Raw genomic sequence first — 27333 nt, forward strand, 5'->3', positions numbered from 1 at the left:
TAGGGCCATGGGGGGAATGACTCCAGATACAAAGCTGTATACCATATGCATCTTCTAGGCTTCAAAGGTAGTGTGTATTGTGTTGTTTTAGGTCTCAGTCTCGATTGGCAGACAGCTTTGCTTGGCTGCACAGAAAAAAACTCTGATTGTATTTTTAACATATCAAGAATTTACAAGTTACAGTGAGCATTCCTCTTTTCTGAATACTCTTCATAAATAAAAAGCTTTGACTATTTCTTCACAGAGTTAACAAATTCTCCCTCTCCCTGGATATATGCTCTGAGTACTAGGTGATCCACAGTGAAGCCCTCTTTCTTTATAAACATCAACAGGAAAAAAAAAAAAAAAAGTACCTAACCATGTGTTTTCAAATTGTTATAAGTACCTGTCTTCCAGAACTCCTCAGGGGAAGGTTGTCTGGAGACTGGTCTGAAGAACATGTCTTTTTCTTTGTTCGCACCCTTCCAGTTGACATTGTACTATTAGACCTGGAGGAAAAAAAAAAAAAAAGCGCAGCAGTTAAGGAAAAATAAAAATTAAATTGATTAAATTTGCAGAGCTGTCTAATCACCTGGACAGTACAGCCACTCTTAGAATGCTACTTTATTCAGAGTTACCTAGACAAGAATCTGTTTAGCTTGGCTATCAATTCAGGGGAGAAAGGAGAATGAGGCACTATGAGGAAAGAAACAACAATCTTATTTTAAAGTAAATTCAGAGTTAAAATTAGATCCTGGAGTACATCCTGACAGGTTATTCCAGATCAGCATACCCTGGATTTCAATAATCTGATTTGTGTTTGCGTTACGTCAAGATCTGGACTGGAATTAGGGTTGGCAAAGTGAATAGACATCAGTCCATAATGCAAGCTTTGAAGTACCAGTCTTCACAATGCTCTTCCTACCACCTTCTGATTTATCGTTAGCAAGAGATTTGCACTGCAAAGCATTTTTCCAAACAGCATGCTCAAGAGGTGTTTATTGCCAAGTGAAATACCATTTCCAAGATTCTCCTGTCTCACACCCTCCTGTAAAAATGCATCAGAACATAAAGCCTAAACAGCTACGTTTGCATTGCAATTTTAAGCAACTGGAATATCACAAACTTAGTTATTAAACATACTTCGGGAGAAAAAAGAAGTTTAACACCACAAGATAGATCTATACTTGTCTTTGACTACGTTGGTGGGAACAGGAAGACCATAGTTCATCATGCAAGCTGGAAAGCATGTAATGTGAGAAAGCATGCCACAGAGATATGAAAGCACATTTAAAATGGTATTATCAAAGGCGTTCTTTTTGCAGGGGTTAAAATAGAATAAGGAGAGCCTGGAGGAAGAATTAAATCTAAATGCACTCCACCACACAGAAAGGAAATGGAAATAAAACCCTTGTACTACAGCACTGAGTCATGAAGGTTATCTTGTTGTAGTAGGGACTAGTTTGCAATTTTTATTTATTTATTTTTTTTAATATTTCTGGAATTTCTCAGTTCTCCCTGTTGTTCCAGGCTGCATCCTCCTTGTTCAAGCTGACAGTAAGGGATGTGCTAGCAGTAGCTTCATTCACGGATTTTGCCAGAAGTAAAGGTAGCAGGAGGAGAGAATGGGCATCTTTACAAAGTTTCAAATGAAGCTGACATAAATCAAGTAAGTCGCTGCTTTATTCTGCCCTCAACATAGAGGGAATTGATTTGGGTGCAGAAGGGAAGATTCACACAATATCCACATATGTGAGGAGAGAAATGAGTTCGGACAAGCCAACACAAAAATTAATTTCTTTTTCTATACAAGAAAAATCAATTATAATTAATTAGAGGGGAAAAAAAAATGTCAATGTTTACTCCCCCAAAAAGCCAACAATGTTCCACCACAGCTTCCCCCACTGCACGGGGGTGGATGAGGATAGAAGAAGAGACAGGAGAGCCAACCACTGGCATTTATGTGACATTTCCCAAAGCACCGCGTGAAGCCCCAGGAAACGGTGCCTGTTCTCCTCCTGGGGCTGTCCCTCTGGGTTGGGGGCACAACAGTATCGCTTTGTATCACCTCCGTGTATCCTCCTGGCCACGGCCACTAGCTAACCATCCCTAAATACTGTTGCCTTTAGGGTGGAGGCTCTGACCTCCCCCACTGGCCCTGGCTGGTTTCGGTGCCTCCAGGTGGTCGCAGGAGAGGTGCGAGCATCCCAGGAGGCAAACTGGTGCTGTTTCCTTGCATTTGAGAGGTTGGGAGGGGAAGAATAAAAAAGAGAGATGAGACAGTTATGGCTCGCTAAGAAGTTCTCTGAGGATGTTGAAGGCTCAGGCAGGCCTCCGGTTTGGCAGGGCGGAGGCCGGCAGTACGGGAGCCCGAATATGTTTGTGCTGTCAGTGCTGCTGCCGGGGGATGAGGAGGTGGGCAGGAGGCGGCCGGCTAGCTGCAGGAAGGCCATTGTTATCCAGCTGCGTGTCACCTCGTCCCCAGGTCCCCTCCACAAACCCCACTGGGCTCACCCCACAACCCCTGGCTCTTTGGAGAGGGAGCAAACAGCGCGCACCTCACGGAGCCTGGGGGGTCTGTGCCCTATGAGCGGGGTCTTGCTGGCTCCGCGCCCTATAAATGTGGTCTTACTGGCTCTGAACCCTATATACGTGGTCTTACCGGCCAAGGAAATGCCCCCCATGACGGGGGAGAGGGGGACACACAGCACGTCCCTCACGGTAACATTTCGCCCAGCCTGGCCTGTAAGGGAAAGCCCCCCCGGGGCTCCACGGGGAGCTGACAGCAAGTTTGGCTTGGGGAAAAGAAAAAATAAAAAAAAAAAAAAAAAAAAAAAAAAAAAAGGAAAGGAAAGAGAGGAGAAATAAATAAAAGAGAGGAAGCGAGAGGGGAACGGGAGCGAGGGGCCGCGCACACCTTTACACAACTCGGGGCGCCGGCCCCGGCCACGGCCCCGACCCCAGCCCCGACCCCAGCCCCCAGCCCCCCGACCCCAGCCCCACGCCGGGGGTCGCCGCCCTCCCGCCCGCAGCGCGGTGACAGCGGCCCCGGCACGGGGCTGGGGGCGTCCCCGCCAGGCGCTCACCTCAGGGGCCGGAGACCGCATCCACGCGTGTCCGCGCCGCCTCCTGCTACAGCTGCGGCGAGAGGGAAGGGGGAGAGGGAGGGATGGAGCGGGGCACGGAGGTGAGGCGGGGGCCGCGCTGCACCTGCCCCGCCGCCTGAGGGAGAGGGGGGCACTCACTCACCGCCGCGGCCGACCCCAGCGCCATCCTCCTCCTCCTCCTCCTCCTCCTCCTCCTCCTCCCTCCTCCTCCTCTCAGCCCGCCTCCTGCTGCCGCCGCTTCCGCTCAGCACAGCGAGGGGGAGGCGCCAGCACGGCCCGGCCCGGCCCGGCCCCGCCACAGCCACCGGCCCCCAGGCTCCTTCGCCCCCGAGCCGGGCCGCGGCGCCGCCAGGTAGACGTGTGTGAGGGACGGGGGGCGAGGAGCGGCCCCTCCATTTCGGACGGGAAGGATGGGGCTGGAGACCCTTGGGGGGGAGGGCACCGCGGGCAGCGCAGCGCTCCAGCCAAATAAACCCTCTGGAGCGGGGCTTGTGCGCGGTGCCGGCTGACCGGCGTTTCTCTCCCTCTCCCTCCCACAGCCGCTGGAAATGGACGGCCCTGCCGGCGTGCCCGCCGAGCTGCCAGGCGGCGGGGCGCAGAAGGACAGGGCGCTGACGGCGCAGGAGTGGCTGCACAAGTGGGAAACGGGGGCGGCCGCCTTCCACAAGGAGCACGGGCACCCGTACGGCACCTCGGCTGGAGGGACGGGGAGGGGGCGGCCCGGTTCGTCCAACAAACCCCCCTAAAGCTGGAGAGGTTGTGTAGAGAAACGCGTTGAAACGGGCACTGCCTGAACGTTGACGCAGCTGTGTGACCTCCACTTGTTAAAAAATGGCAGCGAAAAAAAAAAAAAAAAAAAAGACATCGTTCCATTTAGAGCTGTCCCTCCTTAAATCATGATTTAAACTGTAAAGTTTAGGCGACCTGACTAAAAAGTCTTAAGTTGTCTGAAGCAAAGGCTCTGCGTTGCTGTTCGTAAGTTATGAAACCGGGGCCTAAAGCAACGCTGGGGCAATTATTGTGCCCTGGAGGACAGGGGCCTGAGGGAGAACACCCAACTATACTGTCTTGTAACTAATAAAACTTACACTTGAGACGTGTATAAATGATTGATCCAGAGGTTTAATCATCATTCTGTTTAAGCTGCCTCTTGCGGCCCTCTTACAAGTGGGTAAGTTGTTTTGTTTACCTGAGAAGGCGAGCAAACAGAAACCAGGACAAATTTGCTCAACAGACATGAAGTTCGCTTTCCGAGAAAATGGAAGGTGAATGTTCATAGCTCTTGTTTTTACTTCTAATAGCATTTCTAACTAGGGCCGTGTATCCCATGGTGGAGTTTGTGTGATATCTTGTAGCGCTTGGCTCTTTCCTGAGCCAGCACAAATGCTCTCAGTGCAAAGTAAAAAGTATCTGTTCTTCTGCAGGCTGCTAGAGAAGTACCTGGACGTGCTCCTAAGCGGCAGGAGTGGACTGAGGATATTTTTCCCACTTTGTGGTAAAGCAGTAGACATGAAAAGGTACGAAACGGCACAGGTTATAACAGCGAAAATCTCAGTGATGTGGGGAAGGAGGGAGAGAGAGGGGGAATTCCCAGCCCTACAACGGCCGATGGAAGCGTGCCGGATCTCTGCTGGCGGCAGACTGAAGGCTTGCTCCGTTTCATTTGCTGGTGCTTGGTTTAGTGGCGCAAATGGGATGGATGAGGACTAACCTGAACGTCCTTCTGACCGCCCTGAGTTCAGCCTGGGGAATGCCGGATATGTGACGGACAGAGCGGCAGAAGCTGTGCCCTAATGGCTGCTTCATTTTTTGGCAATGTCAGCTTAAATGGCCCACAGTGAGGCTGGTTGTGCCAGAGCACGTGCTCATGGGACCACGTGGCATGTCACACCTGGGAATTTAGGTGATTTGGGCTAAATACAACTTTTTTTACATTTCTTTATGTTACTTTCACTAGTTGTTGGCTGGGTTATAATTTATTATTAGGGGCTGCGTAAGCCTGTGCTGTTCCCTGGGGGTAAGGGACACGAGCCAAACCCATCCCAACTGATCTGCACCCCCCCAATTAGCCCTAGTGACCACAACTGGTCGTGGTGATGGGTTCCTAGGCTGACCACAGGCCCCGAGGCGTGCCGCTGCCTCAGTGAGGACCCACACCCTGCCACCTTGTCTCACTGAGCGCCACTGCCGGGGCAGTCTTCCTTTTCACTGCATTCATAGAAAGTAATGATTAAGCAATTAAATCTAAATAAAGCTGGTGAGTCCCCATCAGCTGCCTGCTGAGGGGTGCTAACTTAAACTCTCATCATGCGGGGGTGGTGTTCAATAACGTGAAAACTCCAGAAAGAGGAGACACACCAGTGCATCCTAGAACCAGGTTTGAGTGAGCATTTCTCTAGTAAATACTTATTGAGGTGCACATACAGTAATGGCCTGAGCTGTGGGCCTCAGTAAACCTGGGAACTCTCTGCTGCGTGCAGGCTGGCCGACTTGGGACACAGCATCGTCGGCGTGGACATCAGCGAGCAAGCGCTGAAGGAGTTTTTTGCAGATCAGAGTCTGCCTTATTGCGAGGAGCCAGTCCCAGGTATTGCGGGAGCAAAAAAGTTGAAGGTATGTTTTCTGCGTTGCCACGCGATCTAGCGTGGTTAGCCACGCAATGCAGGCGTAACTGAGCAAACAAGTCCTTCTGCTTTTATGCCACTGGTAATTGTTCATTTCTCCTAATGAGGTCTGAAAAGAAACACTGGGTTGTAGTTTTGCACTGAGAAGTTCTTATTTTGAGCTTATTACTTTGGCCTTTTTTTTCATATGACTTTGAAAGGCCTAAATATGAAGTTTAGAGGATAGCGTATTTCAAAAATGGACAGTCGCATGCCTTGATAGATCAGAACCTCTATGGAAGGGATCAGGAGATGTACCTTGGTTTAAAAAAAAAAAAAAAAAAACAGTTTTTCTTCATGACACCTAAGTGTATATTTAAAGATGTAGTTTGCTGATAAATATTGTTTCTCTTGCTTTTCATCCTAGAGTACCTCTGGAAACATCTGTCTGTACTGCTGCAGTATTTATGATTTGTCCAGGTAGGAGTCCACAATGTGTTCTACAATTTTCTATAACCAACCATGTATTCATACTGTCAAATTATTTTATTTGAACCAGCTCCTCTCAAGAAAACTCTTATTAACTTGTGTGAGAAATGTGAATAGCCAATATCCAACAAAAATTACCCCTGTTGTTGACCATTAGGTAAAGATGGCAACTAAATATCTTTAAATGGGCTCGTCTAAGCTGTCATCTAAAAGTTATGGGAAACCACGTTTGCTTTTGCAGTAAAAACAAATTACATTCAATATTATTGATTGATTCTACAAGGCAAAATCCTAGCACAATCCCTTACTCAGAGTAGCTTAGTGAAAGTAAAGAGAATATACCAGAGGTGTTGTCTTAAACAGCTTTTCCCGTAATTAAGTACTAAATATATTTTTCCCCCAAACTACTTGATTAACATATTCATGAGTTAGCTGTACCCATTGTTTATGTGCCCCATGCTTTACTTAACATACTTTTCTCAGTGGGCTTAAAGTACTTAACATCGCTCCAGTTTATGTCCCTTTTAAAATATTGTCAGACAGTGACTGCAAGTGCTTTTACAACCATGGCTCAACTTAATATCTTCTAAAGGATTTTAGTGCTAAAATGTCCTTATTTCTTATTCGTTCTTCATCAGTTACAAGACACAGCGGAAAATGCAAAATGTTTCAGCACAGTCCACACTACTGTCTCCTGAAAAATATTTCAGCCCGCTGTTCTCTGTGGCCTCGGATTTACTTCTCAGATCTTGGGGTGGCTTTGCACCTGGCTTTCTGCTCAGCTGTCAGCTGGTGGGGAATTTTGCAAATCACAGAGTTGTACAGAGACTCTCTCCAGCCTCTAGCATAGGAGACTCTGCCTTGAACAGTAATGCATCTGGTTTATTTGTTTGTCCCAAGAAGGTGTTCACAATAGGCCTTAGTTCACAATAGTAAGGCTGCCCTGGAACACCCCCAGACCTACACCAGTGCTGGGGTAGCTGGAGGTTGGAGAGCATGCAAGAAAGTGATGCTTCTGGTTTTGAAATGTGTCTTGAAGGAAGCTGAAGATGCCCAGTGTCCTCTACTGTAGTTCCTTCCTCTTGTATTTCTTGCTCTGACACAATTTACCCTAGAGTTTAGGGTTTTGGTGAGGTTATGTGCGTTCATACAAACAACTGTCAGTAACAATTTGTACCCTGGCTGTTCAATGAGGAGGAGGAGGTCAAGTCTGGATCTTTATGTGTACAGGCTTTTCAGAGAGTCAACCTATACAGGATTAATAGGTCGCTTAGGACACAAGAACACAGTGCTTGCTTAATGATCCCCTTTGTATTCATTACTGGAGACCAAAGTCCTCTAGAGGATAGAGTGCTGCTAAGACTTTTGCTGTTGCAGCTGTTTGGTTCGGAGTGTGTATATAAGGAGGCAAATGCAAAAATGAACACCTTGGAACAGATGGGCAGTGTACGAAAGCGACTTTGTAGATACTGCCTGGTTTCCTCCTCACTCTTCCCCTGTGATGTAGCTCCTTGCTGTGTTGATTCCTATAAGCCCCTCTAGCTGTGAGTTGACAAGTTGCCCAGGGACTGCTCGAGCTTCTCATCTGCAGTTTTTAAAAATTTTGGTTCTAAGTTGAGTAGCAGGTAGCGTGGTAAAATCTATAACTTCCATCATAATGTGGTGGGATAGTACTATGAAGTAAACTAAAAATAGGTAATTAGTGAAAACCTCAGTTGATATTAATGGGCCCAGTAGATAGGTTTGTCCCTCACAAAATAAATTGGCAGGTACGTGTTCTGGATGCATGGTTCTGTGCTGGGTGCTGCTATGATGAAAGTACAAACCTCGTTCCCTACAGCAGTCAGCAGATACCTGTGACTACAAAAATGCGCACACAGTTCTGGTTTCTATGTACAGACCATTTGATTAATTACCCAGTAATTACAGAAATTAAACTTATTTCTCTCTTGCCGAGGCTGGCCTGCAAACAAATCCTTTTGATCTCCTCGCCTAGCATTCATTAGAGGAAAACCCAGATGTGCTTGTGACCTTTGTCAGAATGAGACATTTCAAAGGCTCTTGCTGGTTAAAGAGTAACAGGAATTACTGCTCTTCGTGGGAACTCTGGGAAGTGTGTTAAACAGTTATATTACACAATCATCTTACGTCCTAATACAATTATAGCTACCAGACTATAAATAAAAATTGCTTTAACTGAAACTACTAAACGCATATAGGGATAGCAATTCACAACATTATTACCAAAAAGAAGTAGGATTTCTGTGGATATGTGAATTTCTGTTTTAGATTGTTTTTAATTGTTTTTAATCGTAGTAATATCTAGGCTGCCATCTCTCATGCTGCTTATCTTATAAACTTACAGCAGGAGATAAAGTGAGGCTAAAGATTGGGTACTGGTATGGTGAAAGATGTATCTAAGAGGAGTGCTTCCTAATACCTTAGTTTCATCCTTATGAAGTCAGGATGAAAGAAAGCTGTGCACATTTTTCTTCCATTTTCTCCTGGCTTGGTTCTCCTCAGAAGCAAATGGGATGTACAGGCAGGCAGGGAGCACCCAGACGCTCGGGAGCTCCTGGGATCTATGCAGCCAGGAGGCCAGCACCAGGGAAAGGCTGCAGCGGGAGGCTGCCCACTGCCTGCGGTGTCTGTAGTCCCTGATGAAATCCGTGGGGAGTAAAGTACCTGAAATGCCTGTGTGGAGTCACCGCCACCATTCCAGTTAGACCAGATTGGAGTTGGAAAGAAAAAAGAGGTGCAAAAAAACGCAGGGGTTTTCCTGAGGTCGTGCAGCAGACTCGTCTATGCAGAGAGAACAGCCTGCAAGCGTCAGAAAATCAAGTTCGTCACCTGCCCCCTCATCCCCACTGTCTCTTTAAAATCCTTATAAGAAAATAAGAGACTGTTTATTCAAATTAGATGCTTGGTCTTGGCAAGCTTTAAGAGGAGCCAGGAATCTGCAGTGTTATCATGTCTCATCGCAGCAGAGCGGGAAGTACAGGCTCAGCTTCTAGGTTAGACGCCAGAAACTCAGCGATGCCGTTGCAAAGAAATGAGCAGCAGGGCAGGGAGAAGTGAAGAAAGAGGTGATGCAATTGGACGCAGACACTGTCCCAGTAGGCAGAAAGGTATTGCAGACTACTTTTTTTTTTTTCCTCTGTAAGTAAATGTATTTCAGACTTCCTTTAAAATTATGCAATTTACTTTGTTATTACTTTACTCTCTAATTTCCTGGTTTAATAATTACCAGAAACAAGGCTTTTCCTGCCTGTAAACATCCTCATCTCTAGTGTCACCCTGATTGCTCTTAACGCCTGCTAATAAAGGCATTTTCCAATAGTCTTGGCTACTTGCAGGCTTTAGGTAGTCATTGAAGCCATCTGCCAGATCATTCAGGAGCAAAAATAATGTCTGTGACAGCATTAGACTGAGGCAAGTATCACAGTAACTTAGCTTTTCGAAGATTAAACAAATCGCAGACTGAAGCTAACTGTCCTGAGCATGTGACTGGGAACTGGGGTGTTTAAAATTACTGGGTGTGCTGCGTTCAGTAATCCTAAAGCAGTGAGGTGCCTTCCTTACCCTGCGCTTGAAATCATGTGTGGGTCCTAGAAGGAAGCCGTGAGTTAACGATGTCCCAGATGTATGTTGGTGCTGCCTCAGGGGTCATGGCAGGTTGTGACTGCCAAAAACACCAGACTTGTATCCCAAAAGCATTTAAAAAGTGTTTCCTCCCCCTGCCTTGTCTCAGCACACCCTAGCAATGGTGAAATGACGAACAATTCCAGCACCTCATGCTATCTATCATGGCAGAACCATGTACCAGAAGGTTTCTTGCGACCCAGTTCACAATGTTCTGGGTTGTGAAAAGGCCGGATCCTAACAACAAATCAGGTCTGCACAGCCAGCTGGAGACTACTGCCGACCGCTCAGAAGCATCTGAATAAGGATGAAGGTACCTTATCAGTATTTTTAAGCCTTTTTTCTCATCTTTCTATAGTGCAATTGTTGGCAAGTTTGATGGGGTTTGGGACAGAGGAGCTCTAGTGGCTGTGAATCCATGCGACAGACAACGGTTAGTAAATTTGTTTGGCGGTTAATCTTTTCTCTAATGCATCCAGTGACACAGTTTTGTTACCTTCTGCCACCTGTCGACAAGCCCTCTTTCACTGAGCAGAGTAACCTAAACAAGTTTTTCTCTGCCGTAAGCGTCAGTCGCAGCTGCAGAGCGCAGTGCTCTAGATTTGTGAGCTTCCTTCAGGAAGCGGCCCTGCCTCTTGGTGGGAAAATATGTGGTTTGTTGCAACCCAGAAGAAGCAGAGCTGCAAGTCTCATCTGAATGTTATTATTTCCTTTTCAACCCATCTGCTTCTCTTCCCTGTCTTCATCTTCCTCTCACTCCTCTTTACTCCAATTTTTCATTCTTGCCTACAGCCAACCCAAATGTAGTTTGACCCTGCTCCCAGGATTTTTGAATTAGATACGTGATCTTGTGAATTCAAATAATTTCAAAAATCAGTTCTGTACTGCATTCTGGGCTGGCGGATGAATACGGTGTTTTGTCTGTTAGTTTTGAGAGGAGCATTGGAAATAAGAAATGCTTTTTTATGAAAGTGTCCACAAACCTTTATTTGAGATGTTTCATGAATTTCATGCTCGTTTATCTCTGCTTAGTTCCTGTGTGGGTCAGTTTGACTTGTCTCCACACAGGACTACATGTTACCTTCTTTGGTGAATATTTTGAATGCTATGCTTAAATGTCTGTGCAGTTCCAAAATAATAAAGTATAACTATCTCCTTTTAGCTATGCCAGTTTGATGATCTCCCTAATGGAGAAAAATTCTTCTTATCTCCTCGTTACTGTTTTATATGATCCAAACAAACACAAAGGTGAGAACTTTGCACTCCTCATGGTTTGGTTTTACATTAATACAAATTGTGTAAAGATGTGTTAGATATGTATTAGCATCTTCCTCAGCTTTTTTTAACAAACATAGCTTTGTTAGACAATCATGCCAATATGGCTGTGTGTTAAAAACTGTAGATGTAGAGCAAGCTTGATGCTAAATTTGCTTTCTCTTTAGCATTCAAACATGCCAAGGACAAGTGAAAGACCGGCACGTGATCTAAAGAGCTGGATGGGTCCCTTCCGACCCAAGCCGTTCTGATCCTGTGATATACTAACCACAAAATGAAACTGGAAAAGTGAATGCTTAGTGTAACTCTGTCCATCCTGTCTGGCCTAGGGACCTTGGGGCACTCCTAAGTACATCAACCATGTTAGACCTTTGGTCTGTTTGCCCAATATTTGCAACGCACTGCATTGCCCATCTTGTGCCTTTCCTCCAACCACTACCATGGTCTGCATATGCCTGGAAGAGGTGAAATTCTGTAAGGCCATGAAGAATTTTTCCTTATTATAACTTTTATTAGATACCAAAGTTTAGTTTTTATTTTATAATTATTATTTTAATTACAAATTCACAAAAGATAGATTTCTTGCTGCTTTTGATCTGTTCAGCATAATTACTCTTCAGAGAGAAGGTCTTGTTATCATTAGCCACAATAATTTAATTCACTGCTCTCCCTCTTACTATTCAGCTTTTAGCTTTAATCATGCCATTTCACTATAAAGGGATTATCGGCCCAATTCCCACATGACAGAGAGAGTGGTTGTATCCATGGCATGTTTGTGACCTTCCCTCTTCTGACAACGTGGCTGCCTTGGCTGCAGCCTGGAGATATTGCACCAGCAGCAGCACCTGAAGCTGCCAGGGGGTCCACCAAGGTGCCTCCAGTTCTCCTACGTGGTGTTTCTGGTTCCTGCAGGTGGTGCTGCACACGGGCGCCTGTCTGGGGCCGGGTGCTGGGGTTGGCTCCAGCTCTCTTGTCGCAGTACAAAAGTTTGTCTCCTCTCTGATTAGCTTCACCGTTTCCTTTCCAGGCCCACCGTTTTATGTTCCTGAATCTGAAGTTAAAAGCTTGTTTGGTAAGTAATGTTTCGTCTCACCCTTATGATGTTTTCCAAAACACAAAAATGTTTTTTTGTGCTTCTATCTCTGCAGCAAGTGACCAAGTCATGGGTTTGCTACTTAGGTAAGAGATGGAGTCATGGAAAAATAATGAGGGAAATAAAAATCACGTTGCCACAAGGTTTTTGCTGTTAATGCAAATTCCCACATTTTCTAAAGACACGAGGAAAACCCAAGAGGCTGTCGCTGTCTCTTTTCTCCCCTTGGCTTCTTTGCAGTCCCCCAGGATTCAGACTGCACACTGTGGTCTCAGCTTCAGTCTTTCTCCTACTTGACAATTTCATCTTTCTCTGCACCTCATCACTGTCTACCCTGGTTTTAATGCAATGCCTTTGCATATTATTTCTAAAGCTTCTGATGTATTTTTGTAGCCAAAGAAGAAAAGTAAAATGTCATGCTGTAGAAATGCTAGATGTGCAACTCAAATTCATTAGCGCATATATATGTATCAGAATTGTGTCAGGAAATTTTCAATATTGGTCGTGATATGCTTTGCTATTGCACTTGTTTTAATCTTACATCTTTACGAGACCTCTGGAGTGTCCGTACACAGTGAGTCATTGGCAAGGACAGTTTTATCCCAGTGCAAAAGAGACCAATAAGTTTTCCTCAGTGCATTTGTGTCACGCAGTTAGGGACATCTGTACATAGGATTTTGTCTTCTGACAGTTTGCTTTCTTCAGTGACTTACCATTCAGTAATTTATTACTCTTTCCTCCTTTTCAGGCAACCACTGTGAAATTAAGCTTCTCGAAAAAGTCAGTGACTTCTCAGACAGACACAGGCAATGGGGCCTAGATTATTTTCTGGAGACTCTGTATATACTAAAGTTTGTAGCTTGATTAAAATCCATTAAAACAACTTACCTCCCATCTAGCTTTTATTTTTATCTTACTTTTTAAAATGAGACATGTTTTGGGACACCCTTAAAGCAGGCTTCAGTGTACAGAAAAATGTCTGTGGGACGTCTTCATTTTGATTTTGCTTTCAAAGCCAACTCTCCTACATAACTGACTTCACTGCTTTAAGATGTGCATAGCTTTTCTCAAACTTAATGCACAACAAGCATTTTTTGAGTGTTTCTTTTGTATCATTTCAAATAGAATTAAAAAATAAATAAATGAGGTCCCTTCTCTGTGGCCGCCAGTAGCTGCTGCCTGTGTGTAGCTCTGCAGGTCCTCCTCGGAGGCTCGCGGCCTTGGAGTAATGGCAACTGCTGTTCAAATGCTGCTTTCCATTTGCTGTTCAAATGCCGCTCGCCTTGCACCAGCGAGGGCAGCTGGGCAAGAGAGGCGGGAAGCTGGCGCGGCTTGCTGCTTGCTCTCTGACCCCGTTAGATTACAGGTTGAGAGACGAGCTGGCAACAAGAAGGCAGGAAGTCTTGGCAACAGCTGCCACGGGGGAACAGTAATCGAGTAGCGAAGAGAGGAGGGAAGTAAATGGCTGACAATGAAGGAGAGAGTCCAGGAAGAAAATATTCCTGTGGTCGCTTGTGAGCGTGCCGCTGCCTCCTCCAGAGTGCAGCGACCAGCAGGTAAATTGGCAGGGGGCTCTAGGGTGAGAGGGGTCAGAGAAAGCCTGTGGGGCTTCTGTGTGGTTAGCCGAACACAAACCCTTCTTTGCAGGTCTTTGATCATTGTCATAGGGGTATTATTGCAATTTTTTTAAATTACAAAACTGGGGACTCTGAAGACTCTTTGTCCTGGCCTTGGTGGCTTATTTAAAAAAAAAAAAAAAAAAAGGAAATGTATGATTGCAATGTAGTATATTGCCACTTATTAAGACTAGAACGAGAGAAAAAGCTACATGCAATTTTAATGTTGCAGTCCTAGAGCTGCAAGTGGGTCTGATGTTTTCAGCAAAGCAGTCCCCAACCTACAGCCTCTCCCCCAACCCACAACTCTCGATATTGCTCACAGCCACTGGGAGCTACTGCTGCTTCAGCGCCAGGTCACCGGAGAAGATGACGACGCTGCTTACAGTGCTACCTTCTTGTAGCCCGTGGGCCGGCTAAGTTGGGAACTGCTGGTTTTGGACATTTTCACTTCTGCACAGTTCAGCAGCTACTGGGTTAAAGCATCTCCTCTATTTCTGTCCAGATTTTTTTCCAGGTGTGAGAGCTGTTAAACTTATATCAGGTTTGTAGAGGCGTTGCTGCTGTCCCAGGCCAGGTGCTGGATGTTGCTGACCCTGGGGTCCTGCGCAGGGCTCCAGGAACGAGGGCGCAGTCATGCTGACAAGCCGTCCTGGTAAATGCAGCATCTTCCAAAAAGAGCACACGCTGTCCATGCTGTGTGTGGATGTGAGTGGGAAAAGTGGCTACTGGCACTTAGCATAAATATTTCCCTCACATTTTCAAAAGCTTCCCCGAACAGCGAGGGGAATCACATGCAACAGTGACTGCTTCCTCGCCCTGACAGAGGCATAAATAGCACTAGCAACCTTGAGGTAACTTGGTAGCTGGACACGTGTATGAATCCGATGCATGTTTTATGTATGTAATTTGATTTTCTTGTTGTAGTTTTAAATAGAGACTTTTTCTATCGACCGGGAACCGCGTGACAGACACACAAACACCCCCCCCCCACCACCAAACCAGGGCTCCCCGGCGACCCCCAAAACCCTCTCCTGGCCGCGGGAGGGGAGGCTGAGGGCTGGGGGCCGGTGTTCGAGGGCCGGCGTCCGCCCTCCCCTCACGGAGCAGCCGCGGGCGGGCGGCCAAGGGAGGCGTGGAGGCGGCGGGGCCCCGTCCCTCCGCCGCCCGCCCACAGGGGGCAGCCGCCCGGCCCGGCCAGCCCCGGGATGGCGGCGGCGGAGGCCGGCGAGGCGGAGCTGGGCCTGCTGGAGTGCCGGGTGTGCTTCGAGCCCTACGGCCCCGGCGGGCAGCGGCGGCCGCGCAACCTGCCCTGCGGCCACGTCCTCTGCCGGGGCTGCGTGGGCGCCCTGTGCGGCCGGGGCCGGCTGGAGTGCCCCTTCTGCCGGCGGGCCTGCGGCCCCTCGGACACCAGCGACTGCCTGCCGCTGCTGCAGCTGCTCGAGGTGCTGGGCCCGGCCTGCAGCATCCTCCCGGCCGCGGGCAGCGCCGCCCCCGGGGCTCCGGGGCTGCGGCTGGCCCTGGGCGGCTGGGGGACTCTGGTCAACCCCACGGGGGTGGCGGCGTGCCCCAAGTCGGGGCGCTTGGCGGTGGCCCACGACGGCAAGAAGAGGATCCACGTCTTCGGGCCGAGCGGGTCCTGCCTGCAGCGCTTCGGGGAGCGCGGGGAGGCTGGCAACGATATCAAGTACCCGCTCGACGTGGCCGTCACGGCGGACGGGCACGTGGTGGTCACCGACGGCGGGGACCGCGCGGTGAAGGCCTTCGACTGGGAGGGAAGGGGGGCCTTGGCGGTGCGAGAGGGCTTCTGCCTGCCATGGGGCTTGGACGCCACCCCGGAGAGCGACGTGATCCTGACGGACGCGGAGGCAGGAGCTCTGTACCGCCTGACGGCCGACTTCGGAAAGGGCGAGCTGAAGAAGTGCCAGATGCTCCGGTCCAAGTTAACCAGCCCCAGAGGGGTGGCGGTCTGCCAGACCTCGGGCGCTGTTGTGGTGATAGAGCACCTGAAGGCCAGGGGGCCCAACAACAGCAGCACCCGGATAAAGATATTCAGTGCAGACATGGATCTCGTGGGACAGATGGATAGCTTTGGCCTGAACCTCATTTTCCCCTCCAAAATATACACGACGGCTGTGGCCTTTGACAAAGAGGGTCGCATCGTAGTAACAGATGTCTGTAGCCAGGCTGTGATATGCTTAGGGAAACCTGGGGAGTTTCCCAGCTTTAACCCTCTAATTAGCCACGGGCTTTCATACCCCATAGGACTGACTTACACAGCAAACAATTCCCTCGTAGTTTTAGACAGCGGTGATCACACAGTAAAAATCTATAGCTCCACCTGAATGGGTCTAGGTTTATACTGCTGTGTCTGCTTTTGCCCACAAAGCAAGCAAAGTCCTGGTCTTCATAGGTGTGTAGGGAGGGGGTATTTTCTGGGCTCGACTTGAAGTGAAATTACCCTCTTTAACGAGCATGCTCTGCTTCCCGCATAACTTGCATCAAATCCCTTGCCTACCCACAGGAGACAACCTGGCCACTGCAGGCCAGAGTCAACAGTGAATCAACCAAATGATTTGGCATTTTAAAACTATTCCATACCTTGACAACCAAATATTCATACTGCGAAGTAATAGCAGCGTCTGCAATGGAGTAATCCAAGACTTGCAGCTGGGAGAGAGAAGGATGCATCTTCTGTTTACCGTCATCAGCATTTTGTTTTCGTTATTCTTCGTTAAGCATGAGAGTGACGGAACGGTTTATGTAGGATTTCTGCATGAGAAAGGAGACTGACTGGATGAACTGATGGGAGAAATGGCAGATTCAGCTCAAAGGGTCATTTGATCCAGCCAAGGTCAATTGCAGTAGAGGAGCTATCAGCAATTAGTGAGTTATACGACATGAATTGGTGCTCAAAACCTTTTTTTTTTTTTTTTCTCCATATTGGGGAAATGCACTTCTGGATGCACTTTTCTTTATATTAGTTTATTGCCGCCTTTATTGGAGTTGTACAGAAGCAGCAGCACTTCCTGTATAATGCATGAGCCTGTGTCTTCATCTAGATGAAGTCTTGTGTGTGATTACCTGCTTGGGCAGCTTTCCCTAGCAGCCCCTCCCGTATTGGTGCTTAGACCACAGGTACTTCTGCATATACAAAATTGAATTGGCTGTGTTACTCACACAGGTACTCTTGGGAGATTTCCAATACTACCTGCATCTGTCTCGTAATTAATTTAGTACTTTTACACCAATCTTCAAGATTCAGTTGAAAACTGAAATGGTGTTGATGAGTAATAATAGGGAAAGGGGAACGTGAGCCTTGCTTTTTCACAGCTTCCAAAGGAGGTTTTGTTGGTAGTGAATACACAGCAGGTTTAGGTTATTTTATGTTATCCTGAAAGCAGTTTCACTGTGGACATGAGTTCTGTTGCCTTATTGCACCATGGAAATTAAGTTACAACTGAATTACTTTGAGAGGGATTTAACGCACCCACTAGAAGTCACTGCTGCATTTTTATGTATTTCTGCTCCTAAAGTAATTATTTAGGTGGTTCAGCACTAAAAGGAAGTTAGATATAAATGTAAATGTTTTATGAGGTAGAAACAAGTAGATCAAAATTGAATAAAACTTTTTTGGTCATGTATTTAGTGACTGAAAGCATGCATATTAACTAAAGACACTTGAAATTCACAGGTAGTCTTTCTATTGGCTAATTTTTAATCTGGCTTTTGGTCTGGCTTCCTGGGCAGTTAGTAACTGCATGTATTGCTGTACCAGCGATATTCCAAATATTTCAAACTGAAGCATTTTTAGTCCTCTAATTCAGACAATGTATTAATCCGTCTCATGTTACCATTTATAAAAGAGGGCAAACAAAACTATTAAATGCAGCTGTTTGTAAAGGCTGATTGAACAGTGACCTGCCAATAAAGTGTGATTTGCTTACTCCTATGCTGGGCAATCTAGTGAAAGTTTCTAACTTCTTTTTATCACAGTTTTCTCTGTTACAGTTCAATTTCTCTGTTGGAGTTGCTGTATAGGTGGTTTCTTTTGTTTTATTTGGAGATATCCTGCTGAAGTTGTAGGGTGATTTGTTGCTGTTGGAAAGTATATGGGCCTGCACAGTTGGTCTAGTGCCAAGCCACACAGCAAGTGCCTTTGGTGGGACCAGAAATATCTCTCAGATATTTTGCAGTAGGAGGTATCCTGCCCTGACTAGGAGCCCTCCTGAGGGCTCAAGAAGGAAATTTACTCAGAGAAGCAGCCCCCTGGCTTATATATGCCTTTCTAGGTGCCAAGACAGCTGTCTTCGAGGGATATAAAAACAATTGGACAACACTTCCTTTGGGGAACTGCTGTGTTTCAAAATGCATGTAATACCATGTATGCTTTATTCATACATAATTATTAGTTTATCACAATAGCAGTTGTGGGACCCGGACACTTCATCTGTGAGCTCTCATCTCCTCAAACCTTCCTCTGCACCAGGAGCTTGTTTTTCCTGCTGATCTCATGGGTGGGCAAGTTTCCTAGTGCCTGCTACCATGTAGGAAGCTTACTAGCAGCTGAAATGCTGACTTTTGAGTATTTGACTCATGTTGTTTTAATATACACAAAATCTCCAGTTGTTGCCCATTCTTCTCCTGTCTGCTTTGGTATATAGCTAGAAATCACCTGATGTTTGGGTTCTGCTTTATTCTACCTGCTAGGGCAAACCACCTTTCTTCTACCTAGTTTGCCCCACACCATGTCTTGCATTCTCTGATTTACTGACTGCAAGCAAATACTTTTTTTTTTTTTTGTGAATGATGCTGTTTTCTTTTTGCTTTAAGGCTTGGTATTTGGCATTGTTCAGTACTGCATCAAAGAAACCACTGAATTCAGTTTTAATTCACTTGATCTGGGCATGCAAATTGAGAAGCTTTAAAAAAACTACATAAAAATCATGTTAAAAGTCTTCAGTTTTTCAGGGAAAACCTGAAATCTTTCTTTCATCACACAAGAAGATTTAAGAGAGAGAGATCCACCAATACGCATATAAGAAACTAAAAAGTCCTTTTTTTCTTACTTCTTACATTTTTTCTTACTCTTTCCTCTTACATTATGCATTTATGCACATTTCCCTATACCTAATTTAGATACCTGTTGCCTTCAGGATGATAACTTAATGCCGTCTGCTTTTCAAAGACCTACAGAACACGTATTGCTTCTATCTGTCTGGTAACTGGTTGGAATTTAGTCACAGATTTCAACTGAACAAAAACTTGGGTTCTGGGGGAAGGATGGAAAAGGATGAGGGGCTCCCACCTGAACAGATATAATTACGTAGATGATGATTTGGGGGTTCTAGTGGATGTATTAAAAATGGGGGTAGCGTGATGTGTTCTTCCCCTTGGAAAAGAGTGCTGGGGTTTTCATCTAGAATGTAATACGGGACTGTGTCTCACTGCTTCAGTGATAATCACCGTCGCTGCTATTTAATAAAAGAACCTGATGTAAGCTTTGCATAATCCCCTGCACCTCAGGTTTTAACATTATGGATTGCAAACAAATAAATATAACAAACAGTATTCCCCTACTGTAGGTTGGTATGACTGCTGCACACACACACTGCAATTTCTATTTGGTTTGTTTTTAAGCTCTGATCTCAGATTGCTATCATTGCATATAAATATACTTGGGTGTGTTTACGGTGTTTAGCAAGGTGTCAGAGGAGTTTCACAGATGTGAATCAAAACTGTGTCCTATAACATAATTTTTGTTTTGGTTTGGTTTTGAACAAAGTATTTTCTGTTAAAGAATATAATTATTCAGCTTGGTGAATTAAAAGAAGAAAGAAAGAGGGAAAAAAAGGTATAATTTACTTTTGGCCTTTGGCTATTAGTTCCCTCAAGCCACATTGCTCTGCGCATCAGTTTGATGTTCATGTTTTCATGACACGTGGCCATAACATCACCATAGCATTTTTTAATGTGGACTTATTTCAGGTGAAGAGGAGAGCTCCTGTAATGTCAAGCCCCAAAACCACCAAGAGTTTTATAGAGCAGTGTCCATCAAAGTGACGACCTGAAATACAGGAAGCCTCTCCTTCCTAGAAGGGTTGAGAGAGGTAAAAAAGCAACTTTTCTCCACATGACTGTGTTGGAAAAATATAATAATAATAATAAAGGTTAAGGGAAATACAGGAAGCCAAGTTCTTTTTCTGTAGAGTGCAACACCACCATAACACATTCTATCTAAAAAAAAAATATTTTCAGTGTGTTGAAGATGCAGAGTTATGGCAGATGAAGCATTATGGAAGAAAAATTGTATTTTCTCAAAGATATTTACAAAATTCAAACCCACTGCATTTTTTGAATAGGTTTCTGTGTAATATTGCTTATTCAGTATTTAAACAACTGGCTACAGGGCAGAGATAAAAGGAACACAAAGTTCTCTTCGAGACATTATGTATCCCATTATGTATCACGTTTCAAATATGACTTGAGTCTTTCTAGTGAATGGTCCCGCTCTGGTATTGCTTTACTTTTGGGTTTGCACAGTTCCAAGCCTGTTGGATCTGTGCAGCATCAACCCCCTTCTGTTGAGAGACGCTGCCAGTTCTGGTGTCGCTCATCTGGTCCCTCTCTGTCTACCTAAGTCAGTGCTGTCCAGCTAAATTAATACTGGAGGAAGGCTGGAATAAAAAGTTCATCGTTGTTTAAGCCCAATCTAGCTGTCCTCCAAAGGGCAGTGAGTCAGACCTGCTGGTTTGGGAAGGGAAGAGCATGCTTTTTGCTGCTTGTTTTTGGACGGCTATCCTGGCTGAACACTCATCAGGACCCTGCTTTTTGGGAACCAGTACAAGATCCGTGCACCTTTGTCATGTCCTGATTCTCATCTGATTCTGAGTGCTGCTCCCTGGTATTCAACAACATGTTTGATTGCAGGCCCAGCAGAGATAGATGTTATCCCATGCTCTCACTAACTGGACCTTTAGCTATGGTGGGCTCCCCAAAAACATGTGAAAAGCTCATGCAAGCCTCTTCTCAGAAGCCCATCCATTTAGTTTACAAGTCACCTTTGGATCACAGTTTGCTTTCACAGAGTGTAATATAACTGAAGCAAAAACATAACTGTGAGGAACAGGCCAGGCAGACCTGAAATAAGGTCAGTAACTTACTCTTTTTCAGCAAACCCATTACTCTACTGAATGCAACGGGTAATTACTGTCATTACCTGCATACAAAAATCCCAAACGTGTAAGCTTTAAACTTGAAATATGTTAATCCAAAGAACCACCCAACACTTTCCCCTTTGCCATGTACTGCTATGGGCCATACATCAGTCAGAAGGCATGCATATCTGGTTTGTGTTCCTCCATCAAAGTGGGCATTGGCAATGCTTCAAGTCCGTATTACACTTTCAACTTCATGATCTCAACTAAATGTGCTAATAATAATATATTTATATTTGACTCTGTTACACGAATATGGAGGTTTTCTCTGGAGTGCTTCCCTAATATAACCGGCCTGTGATTTTCCTGGACAATTTCGAAGCTATTGAACACAAGAGGCTTTTGGTGAGCAGACGATGCGTTGCATGTATGTCTTTTTCCAGTCCAATGCTTTCCGAGAGATTTAGAGGTATTTTTGAACTTGGCTTTCCAACATCTCTGTGAAGCAAACACAATACAAATGTTCTGGCCCTGCGGTTGCAGACAAGAGAGCTGAGAATCAAGAGAAGCCTTTGGCAGATGATAGACTAGATCTCAGACTTCCCATTACAAGGTTGGTGCCTTAATAAAGGAGGGAGAGTCTGTATTTAATTATCGTCTTGTCGGGGAGCTGCCTTCCCGATCTTGTAACAAGTTTTGACATTTTACTGATGGTCTCATTGTTACTAATTCCTTTGTTGTTTCCTACAAATCATGGAAATTCATACTTTTTCAAAAATACAATGTATTCCTAGATAATTGCTTCCAGCATGTTTCACAAGGCTGCGTGGTTACAGAGTTTTGACGTGCTCTGTAAGAAGGTGTCCTGCTGTGAAGCCCCGTGGCACTGATCGAGTTACTTCATTTTGAGGATAGAAAGGAGGAGAAGAGATTAACTCTGAAAATGAGAAAAAAATTAATGAAAGGTGTCTGTGGCTTAAGCAGAAGGCAAACACCCACCAAATCAGAGCACACCCATAGTTCCAGCAAAGGGAACGCATTCTTAAGACGTGAAGCATTTCAGCCTGGAAAATGGACAGGAAGATAAGGGCAGTTGCCTCTTGATTAGCATTGAACTCTGGCAGGGGATAACCTACTTTTGAACAGATTTCACAGCCATAATTAGGCACTTTTCAGATGGCAATACTTAAGAGAGCAGTCTATCACTCTAAACACAGTAGGAAAAATCTGTGGGAAATGAAGTTGTGGAGCAAACTAAGCATTTTAGGGAAGTATACTCCCTATAATCAAATAAATACATACATAACATTTTTCTGAAGACCCTTCTTAATGTAGGCAATCTTCGTTCTTTGTTCACAGGTGAGCACTATATGGAGCAGTGTGTTAAGGTAAGAACAAATTCTGGTTTTATGCAATATGTTGGGTTTTAAATCATGAAAATACTTCCAGTCAGGAGATTCTGTAAAGCATTTTAAATACTCTAAGTACACCTATATGCTTTGTAATTAATAAATGGTAGACAATATTAAACAGGATAGTGGTCTAGAGAGGTAAAATTATAACTTGGAAAATGAAGCAATTTATTTTGAGAAATCTGTAAAGCTATTAAAATATACATGTGTGTCCCTTATAAGAACTTTATTTAAAATTTGTAATAGGAAGAAGATAGTGAAAGAATTGTCATACCTACATAATCACAAAAGATATTTACTGGTATTTGTTCCAAATATAAATAGATAAAAGACAAAATACACATGAAACTTTTACTGCTCACCTAGAATGATTTCCCAAATAATAGGGACTATGGAATTTAACCAGTAGTTACCAGTGTTTAGTAACTAGTGACCTGTGTTGAAAGTAAGAAACAAAGACCACTTTTCTTTTACTATCACAGACTAAGAAGTTAACGAGAGAAGAAATATGATGTCGTTAAAGATATGCTTTATAAGAAATCTATCAAAAAACTTAGATGGAAGTATTAAAAATGTAAAATGGTCTTATGAAAACTGTGTGACTGTCTCCTTTGGTTGTCATAGCCCTTAATTAGGTAGGAAACAGGGCTCTTCAGTGAGCTCTGCATCAGTTTCCACTCGTCTTACAGCGTGATATTGTGGAGCCTAAACTATTTCAAATATGTATGTTATTCTTTTTCTATTCTTATTATTCCTTACAGTGACTTGTTTGAGTTGAGGCTTGATCTGTCATAAATAGTTTATATGTGCAGTGATGAGTACTTCAAATGGAATTGTCCAGATAAATAAACGATGCAGGACTGGGCTTGAAGTCAGGGAGATTTGGGCTAGTACAGAGGTTTGCCCTGGAGAAGTCTTTGCAGCAGACTTTATTATGACAACTTCTGGGAACGCTGGTTTGTTGTTTTTTTCTTTCACATGCTGAAAGCCCTGTGCATGTTTAGAATATGTTATAACTAATTATGACATTCTTTCAACATCAGAAATCCTTTGCAAAGCAAAGCTCACATAATGGCTTAGCTTTTCTTGCTCATATCTGTGTAACACACTGAAGCCTTGTCTGGTTCCTAACAGTCCATCTGACTACGGGGATTGGTGCAGCACCTCCCTTTTGGGACGTGGGGTTGCTCAGTAGCCTGACAGATCTGGAACAAGGCTTACTCTGAGCTGTCAGCAGTGGAGAGCTTGTACCTGAACTGCTTTTGCCAGTCTTGAAGAGGAGGTTATTGGCAATTGCCAACAGTTTAAGAAGTTGCCATGTTTCCTTGTGGTGGAGACCACACGGTAGGTTCCACCTTCAAGAAGACTACGTGAAAGGACTTCCAAGGTTGCAGGACAGTTAGACACTTCTTTCACATTGAGAAATACAGGCTTTTAAAGAACAGGTGAAAACTGTACTGTTTTCCCTACCAAAAAATAAAAAAATAAAAAATTGAGGTTGCCCCAGGCTCACAATTGGAACAGGGGCTCTATTTAACTCTCCCTCCTTTTTGGTGATGGTCATAAAGCTGCTCAGTATTTGGATAGTATTATCATTAAAGTGAAGCCAATATTATTCTTCCCATGTTTCTACCGTGTTGGTATTGCTGAGATAAAAAACAAAAATACCCATTTAGAAAAAATGTAAACTGAAGGCAGGAGATTTTCTCTTTCGTGTATCTCTTTCACTGGAGAAATAAAAGCCATGCAGCTGAATTATTTTCAAACATACGTATCGAGTGATAGACTGTCACTCTTTCATTTGTGTTGAACTTGAATCTCAAATCTTCTTTTTCTTGATGAGAAGTCTTTTTTTTTTATTTTCTGAAATTCAACCATGTTTTTCCTATGTGTGACTTTTGCATAGACCTCACCCATTCTCCACGGTTCAATGTTTAGTCCCTTGAAATGTCTTCCAGAACTATATTTCTCATTAGCCGTTGTTTAGTCAAGCTGTGTGGTCGATACATGTGTCCACACCACTTTGATTTCAGAAGAAGGATTAATCCGCCCAGAGGTTCAGTCCGTGTTTTCTTTTATTTGTGTTTCTTTTCTAAAACAGCCTTTCATCTTTACTGTCAGACTGAAGGGAGGAAACCTCAGATCACAATGTGAATGGTGGGAAAGGACTTAAGTCATTCAGGGAACGTGTTTTGGAGACAGGCATGCAAGTTTTATTAAAGGATGCACGAGGGTGAAGGTCTTTACAGTTAAACTGTGTGCAGACCAACAGTTTTAGGAACACTTCTACTCCGGCTCCTCCTGTGCAGCTTTATTTGTGATAACGATTATGGGAAAAACTAAATTAGAAGTCAACAAATTGCAAGTCACTGGCTTTTTGGGGTTGTCTATGATAGCAGCAGTCTGGTCCCAGTGATCCAGAGGTCTTCCCTGTACTGGGTTATGTAGGTGACTCCCATATCTTGTCAGAGTTTCCCTGTCAAATGCTGGTGGAGACAGAACACGAGAAGCCTGGAAACCCGTGTTGGCAGCCTGTGCCTCTAATTCTATCTCCTTTAAAGAGCAAAACTTTTTGCCATGCCATTAGCTGTGAATCAAAGAGGAAGAGCTATGAAATTAAATGACAAAAAACACACCCAGTGGTTGCACTATTTGGCAGTCTTCAATCTAAAATGAGGGTATGATTTTATTTTTCTTTTTTGATTATTGGGTGATTATGCTTGCTGTGTTTTCTTCAGTCTGGGGAGAACTGGGTGGAGAGAGTGATTGGGTGTTTTGCTTTTTAAATAAAAGACCTCTGTCTTCTTATGCGCTTTAAGAGCACCTTCAGCTCTTGTTTCTGCCTTACACAGGAACTGTTAAAGTTAATGAGAATCTTCCTGTTGATTTCAGGAGGCAGCAGCAGGAGCCAAGATCTGTCCTTCTGTTTGAACAAACACAGTGCCACCCACCTCCTCTCTCAAGGCTTTGACTCACTCAGCTTCCTTACGTGCAGACCTCCCAATGCTTACTGTTCTCCTCTCTAATCTCTTTCAAGCAATAGCTTCTTTTCTTCTCTGCACTTTAGAAAGATGCACGCGTTTGGCCAGAGCATGTATTTGCAGGCATCATGAAAAAGTAATTGCGTAGGGAGAAATTTTGGCTTGGCCAGCACCATTACTAGCCCAGCTTGCTCAGTAAGCACGCTTGGTGGATGCACTCCTCCCTCCCCACCCTCCTCCTCCTCCCAGGAGCAGCAGGAGGGGCAGAGCCCAAGTCCCAAGCCCAGCAGGCGGGCAGCCAGCAAAGCTTAGCTTCTCTGTGAAAGCAGCAAGGGGACTGTGACCGAGTGCCAAAGGGCTGATGGTAATGCTGCGCCTCTCTTCTGAGAGGCAGTTGCCACATATCAGACCATTTATATTTACAGCTTTCTGATTCACCCCTACTGAGCCTCTGAAAACAGAGCCTGAGTGTTGCTGTAGGTTAGATAGACTGCAAGTAACATCTGATTGCTATTTGAATTGACGCTGAGACTGCAGACGCAGTTTTTCTACTTGTAATAAGACAGACATCTGCACTAGGTGAATGCAGAGCAATGGTTGTGATACTCTGGACAGCATTCGTAAACAGGACCCCTGCTCACTAGTGTCCTCAGTCTCCATTCAGGATTCACAGCCACAAACAGAACTGCAGGGATCTGCTGGAGTGGTGCTCGCATACCAGACATTCCTTATCGAAGTGATGAAGAGGGCTGAGAGCTTGTGGGGCAGGGGGAATAATAGGAGGGTTGTCCTTCCTTTGGGTTTGCTGGGGCCTGCCTACTGATTTGAATTGTAAATAATGTTAGAAGCCAGCTGTGGTAGTTTGTTGTTTCTTAGGATAAGCATCTGATTCCTGCAAAACATATAAAGGGGGGGGGATGAAAAAATATAAATCTCTACTAACTTAACATCAATCTCTTCTCAGAAGTTAATATTTATATTAACAATATGCAGGCAATAACAGTTCATATTTGTTCTGGAACCTTACAATCTTGCTTTTTTAACAGTACAAATCTTTTTCTTTTTCCTTCCCTTTCCTCTACCATAAACTGTTCTCATCACCATGATGTTGTAAGGCTGTACAGAGGCATGTGTCTGATAAGGTCAGCAGGACAGGTTCTCAGCTATCACAGGCACCTAATACAATCACGCTGTCTCTTGAAATTAATTACTTGTATTGCTGTGGTCTTCTGAGTGACCGATCAGGCATTCTTCAGGGGGCTAGAGGTCAACTCACAGTCCGAGTGTGTTCCAAGACAGAATCACAGAATCACAGACTGCATGAGGTTGGAAGGAACCTCTTGAGCTAATCTGGTCCAACCCCCTGCTCAAGCAGGGACACCTAAAGGAGGACGCTGAGGACCATGTCCCAGCAGCTTCTGAAGATCTCCAAGGGGGGAGACTCCACAACCTCTCTGGGCAGCCTGTGCCAGCGCTCTGTCACCCACATGCGCAGCACAGGAGTGCTGTCTGATGTCCAGAGGGATCCTCCTGTTTCCAGTCTGTGCCCATAGCTGTTTGTGCTGGCACTAGGCAGCACTGAAAGGAGCCTGGATCTATCCTCTTAAATCCCTTCTGGGCTTCATAGACATTGAGATCCCCCTGAGCCTTCTCTTCCCTAAGGGTGAACAGTCCCTACTCTCAGCCTTTCCTTCTAGGAGAGGTGCTCCGGTCCCTTCATCATCTTCGTGGCCCTTCACTGGTCTCACTCTGTTAAGTCCATGTCCCTCTTGTACTGGAGAGCCCGGAACTGGACCCAGCACTCCAGATGTGGCCTCACTGGTGCTGAGCAAAGGGGAAGGATCACCTCCCTTGACCCGCTGGCAGGACTCCTCCTAATGCAGCCCCGGATAAAAGGGCCGCATGAAAGACAGTTTACATCCATTTTTTCTTGTGCTAGTGTTTTCTTTGAACTTAAGTAGCACCATGGTTTCTAACTG

The 27333-nt window shown here is 45.0% G+C and overlaps 3 protein-coding genes across 6 annotated transcripts in view; 2 read left to right on the forward strand and 1 right to left on the reverse strand.

The window, feature by feature from the left end:
• Positions 1-3300, reverse strand: part of KDM1B (lysine demethylase 1B) — a 29674-nt gene extending 26374 nt beyond the window's left edge. Inside the window, exons 1-3 of the mRNA XM_048058080.2 lie at positions 3229-3300; positions 3066-3117; positions 386-488 (exon numbers count right to left, since the gene is read on the reverse strand). Coding sequence (XP_047914037.1) covers positions 386-475 — 90 coding nt within the window. The 5' untranslated portion in view covers positions 476-488; positions 3066-3117; positions 3229-3300. The remainder of the gene's footprint in view (positions 1-385; positions 489-3065; positions 3118-3228) is intronic.
• A 7-nt stretch (positions 3301-3307) lies between these two features.
• TPMT (thiopurine S-methyltransferase) lies at positions 3308-13691 on the forward strand. 3 transcript variants are annotated; one of them, XM_066992074.1, is made up of 9 exons: positions 3308-3438; positions 3626-3768; positions 4511-4603; positions 5567-5699; positions 6117-6169; positions 10179-10253; positions 10983-11068; positions 12123-12167; positions 13555-13691. In XM_066992074.1, exons 2-9 carry the CDS (start codon positions 3635-3637, stop codon positions 13557-13559), a joined length of 624 nt encoding a protein of 207 aa, XP_066848175.1. In that variant the 5' UTR covers positions 3308-3438; positions 3626-3634; the 3' UTR covers positions 13560-13691. The 3 variants fall into 3 exon arrangements, with proteins under 3 accessions (XP_066848175.1, XP_047914045.2, XP_047914046.2); XM_048058088.2 differs by lacking the exon at positions 13555-13691 and adding an exon at positions 12937-13082; XM_048058089.2 differs by lacking the exon at positions 13555-13691 and adding an exon at positions 12275-12930.
• NHLRC1 (NHL repeat containing E3 ubiquitin protein ligase 1) lies at positions 13605-17756 on the forward strand. 2 transcript variants are annotated; one of them, XM_013190265.3, is made up of 2 exons: positions 13605-13744; positions 14130-17756. In XM_013190265.3, exon 2 carries the CDS (start codon positions 15013-15015, stop codon positions 16147-16149), a length of 1137 nt encoding a protein of 378 aa, XP_013045719.3. In that variant the 5' UTR covers positions 13605-13744; positions 14130-15012; the 3' UTR covers positions 16150-17756. The 2 variants fall into 2 exon arrangements, with proteins under 2 accessions (XP_013045719.3, XP_047914040.2); XM_048058083.2 differs by having other exon boundaries at positions 13609-13744; positions 14037-17756.
• The last annotated feature ends 9577 nt before the right edge of the window (positions 17757-27333 follow it).

Source organism: Anser cygnoides, chromosome 2 (assembly GCF_040182565.1).
Source record: "Anser cygnoides isolate HZ-2024a breed goose chromosome 2, Taihu_goose_T2T_genome, whole genome shotgun sequence".
Classification (NCBI taxonomy): domain Eukaryota; kingdom Metazoa; phylum Chordata; class Aves; order Anseriformes; family Anatidae; genus Anser; species Anser cygnoides.

What these genes read in the sequence shown, in the direction of transcription:
- TPMT (XM_048058088.2), top strand. Translation starts at nt 3,635, where the DNA reads ATGGACGGCCCTGCCGGCGTGCCCGCCGAGCTGCCAGGCGGCGGGGCG. An exon ending in CGGGAGCAAAAAAGTTGAAG is followed by an intron (nt 5,700 to 6,116) that starts GTATGTTTTCTG and finishes TTTTCATCCTAG; the next exon opens with AGTACCTCTGGAAACATCTG. An exon ending in TGATCCAAACAAACACAAAG is followed by an intron (nt 11,069 to 12,122) that starts GTGAGAACTTTG and finishes TTTCCTTTCCAG; the next exon opens with GCCCACCGTTTTATGTTCCT.
- NHLRC1 (XM_013190265.3), top strand. Translation starts at nt 15,013, where the DNA reads ATGGCGGCGGCGGAGGCCGGCGAGGCGGAGCTGGGCCTGCTGGAGTGC.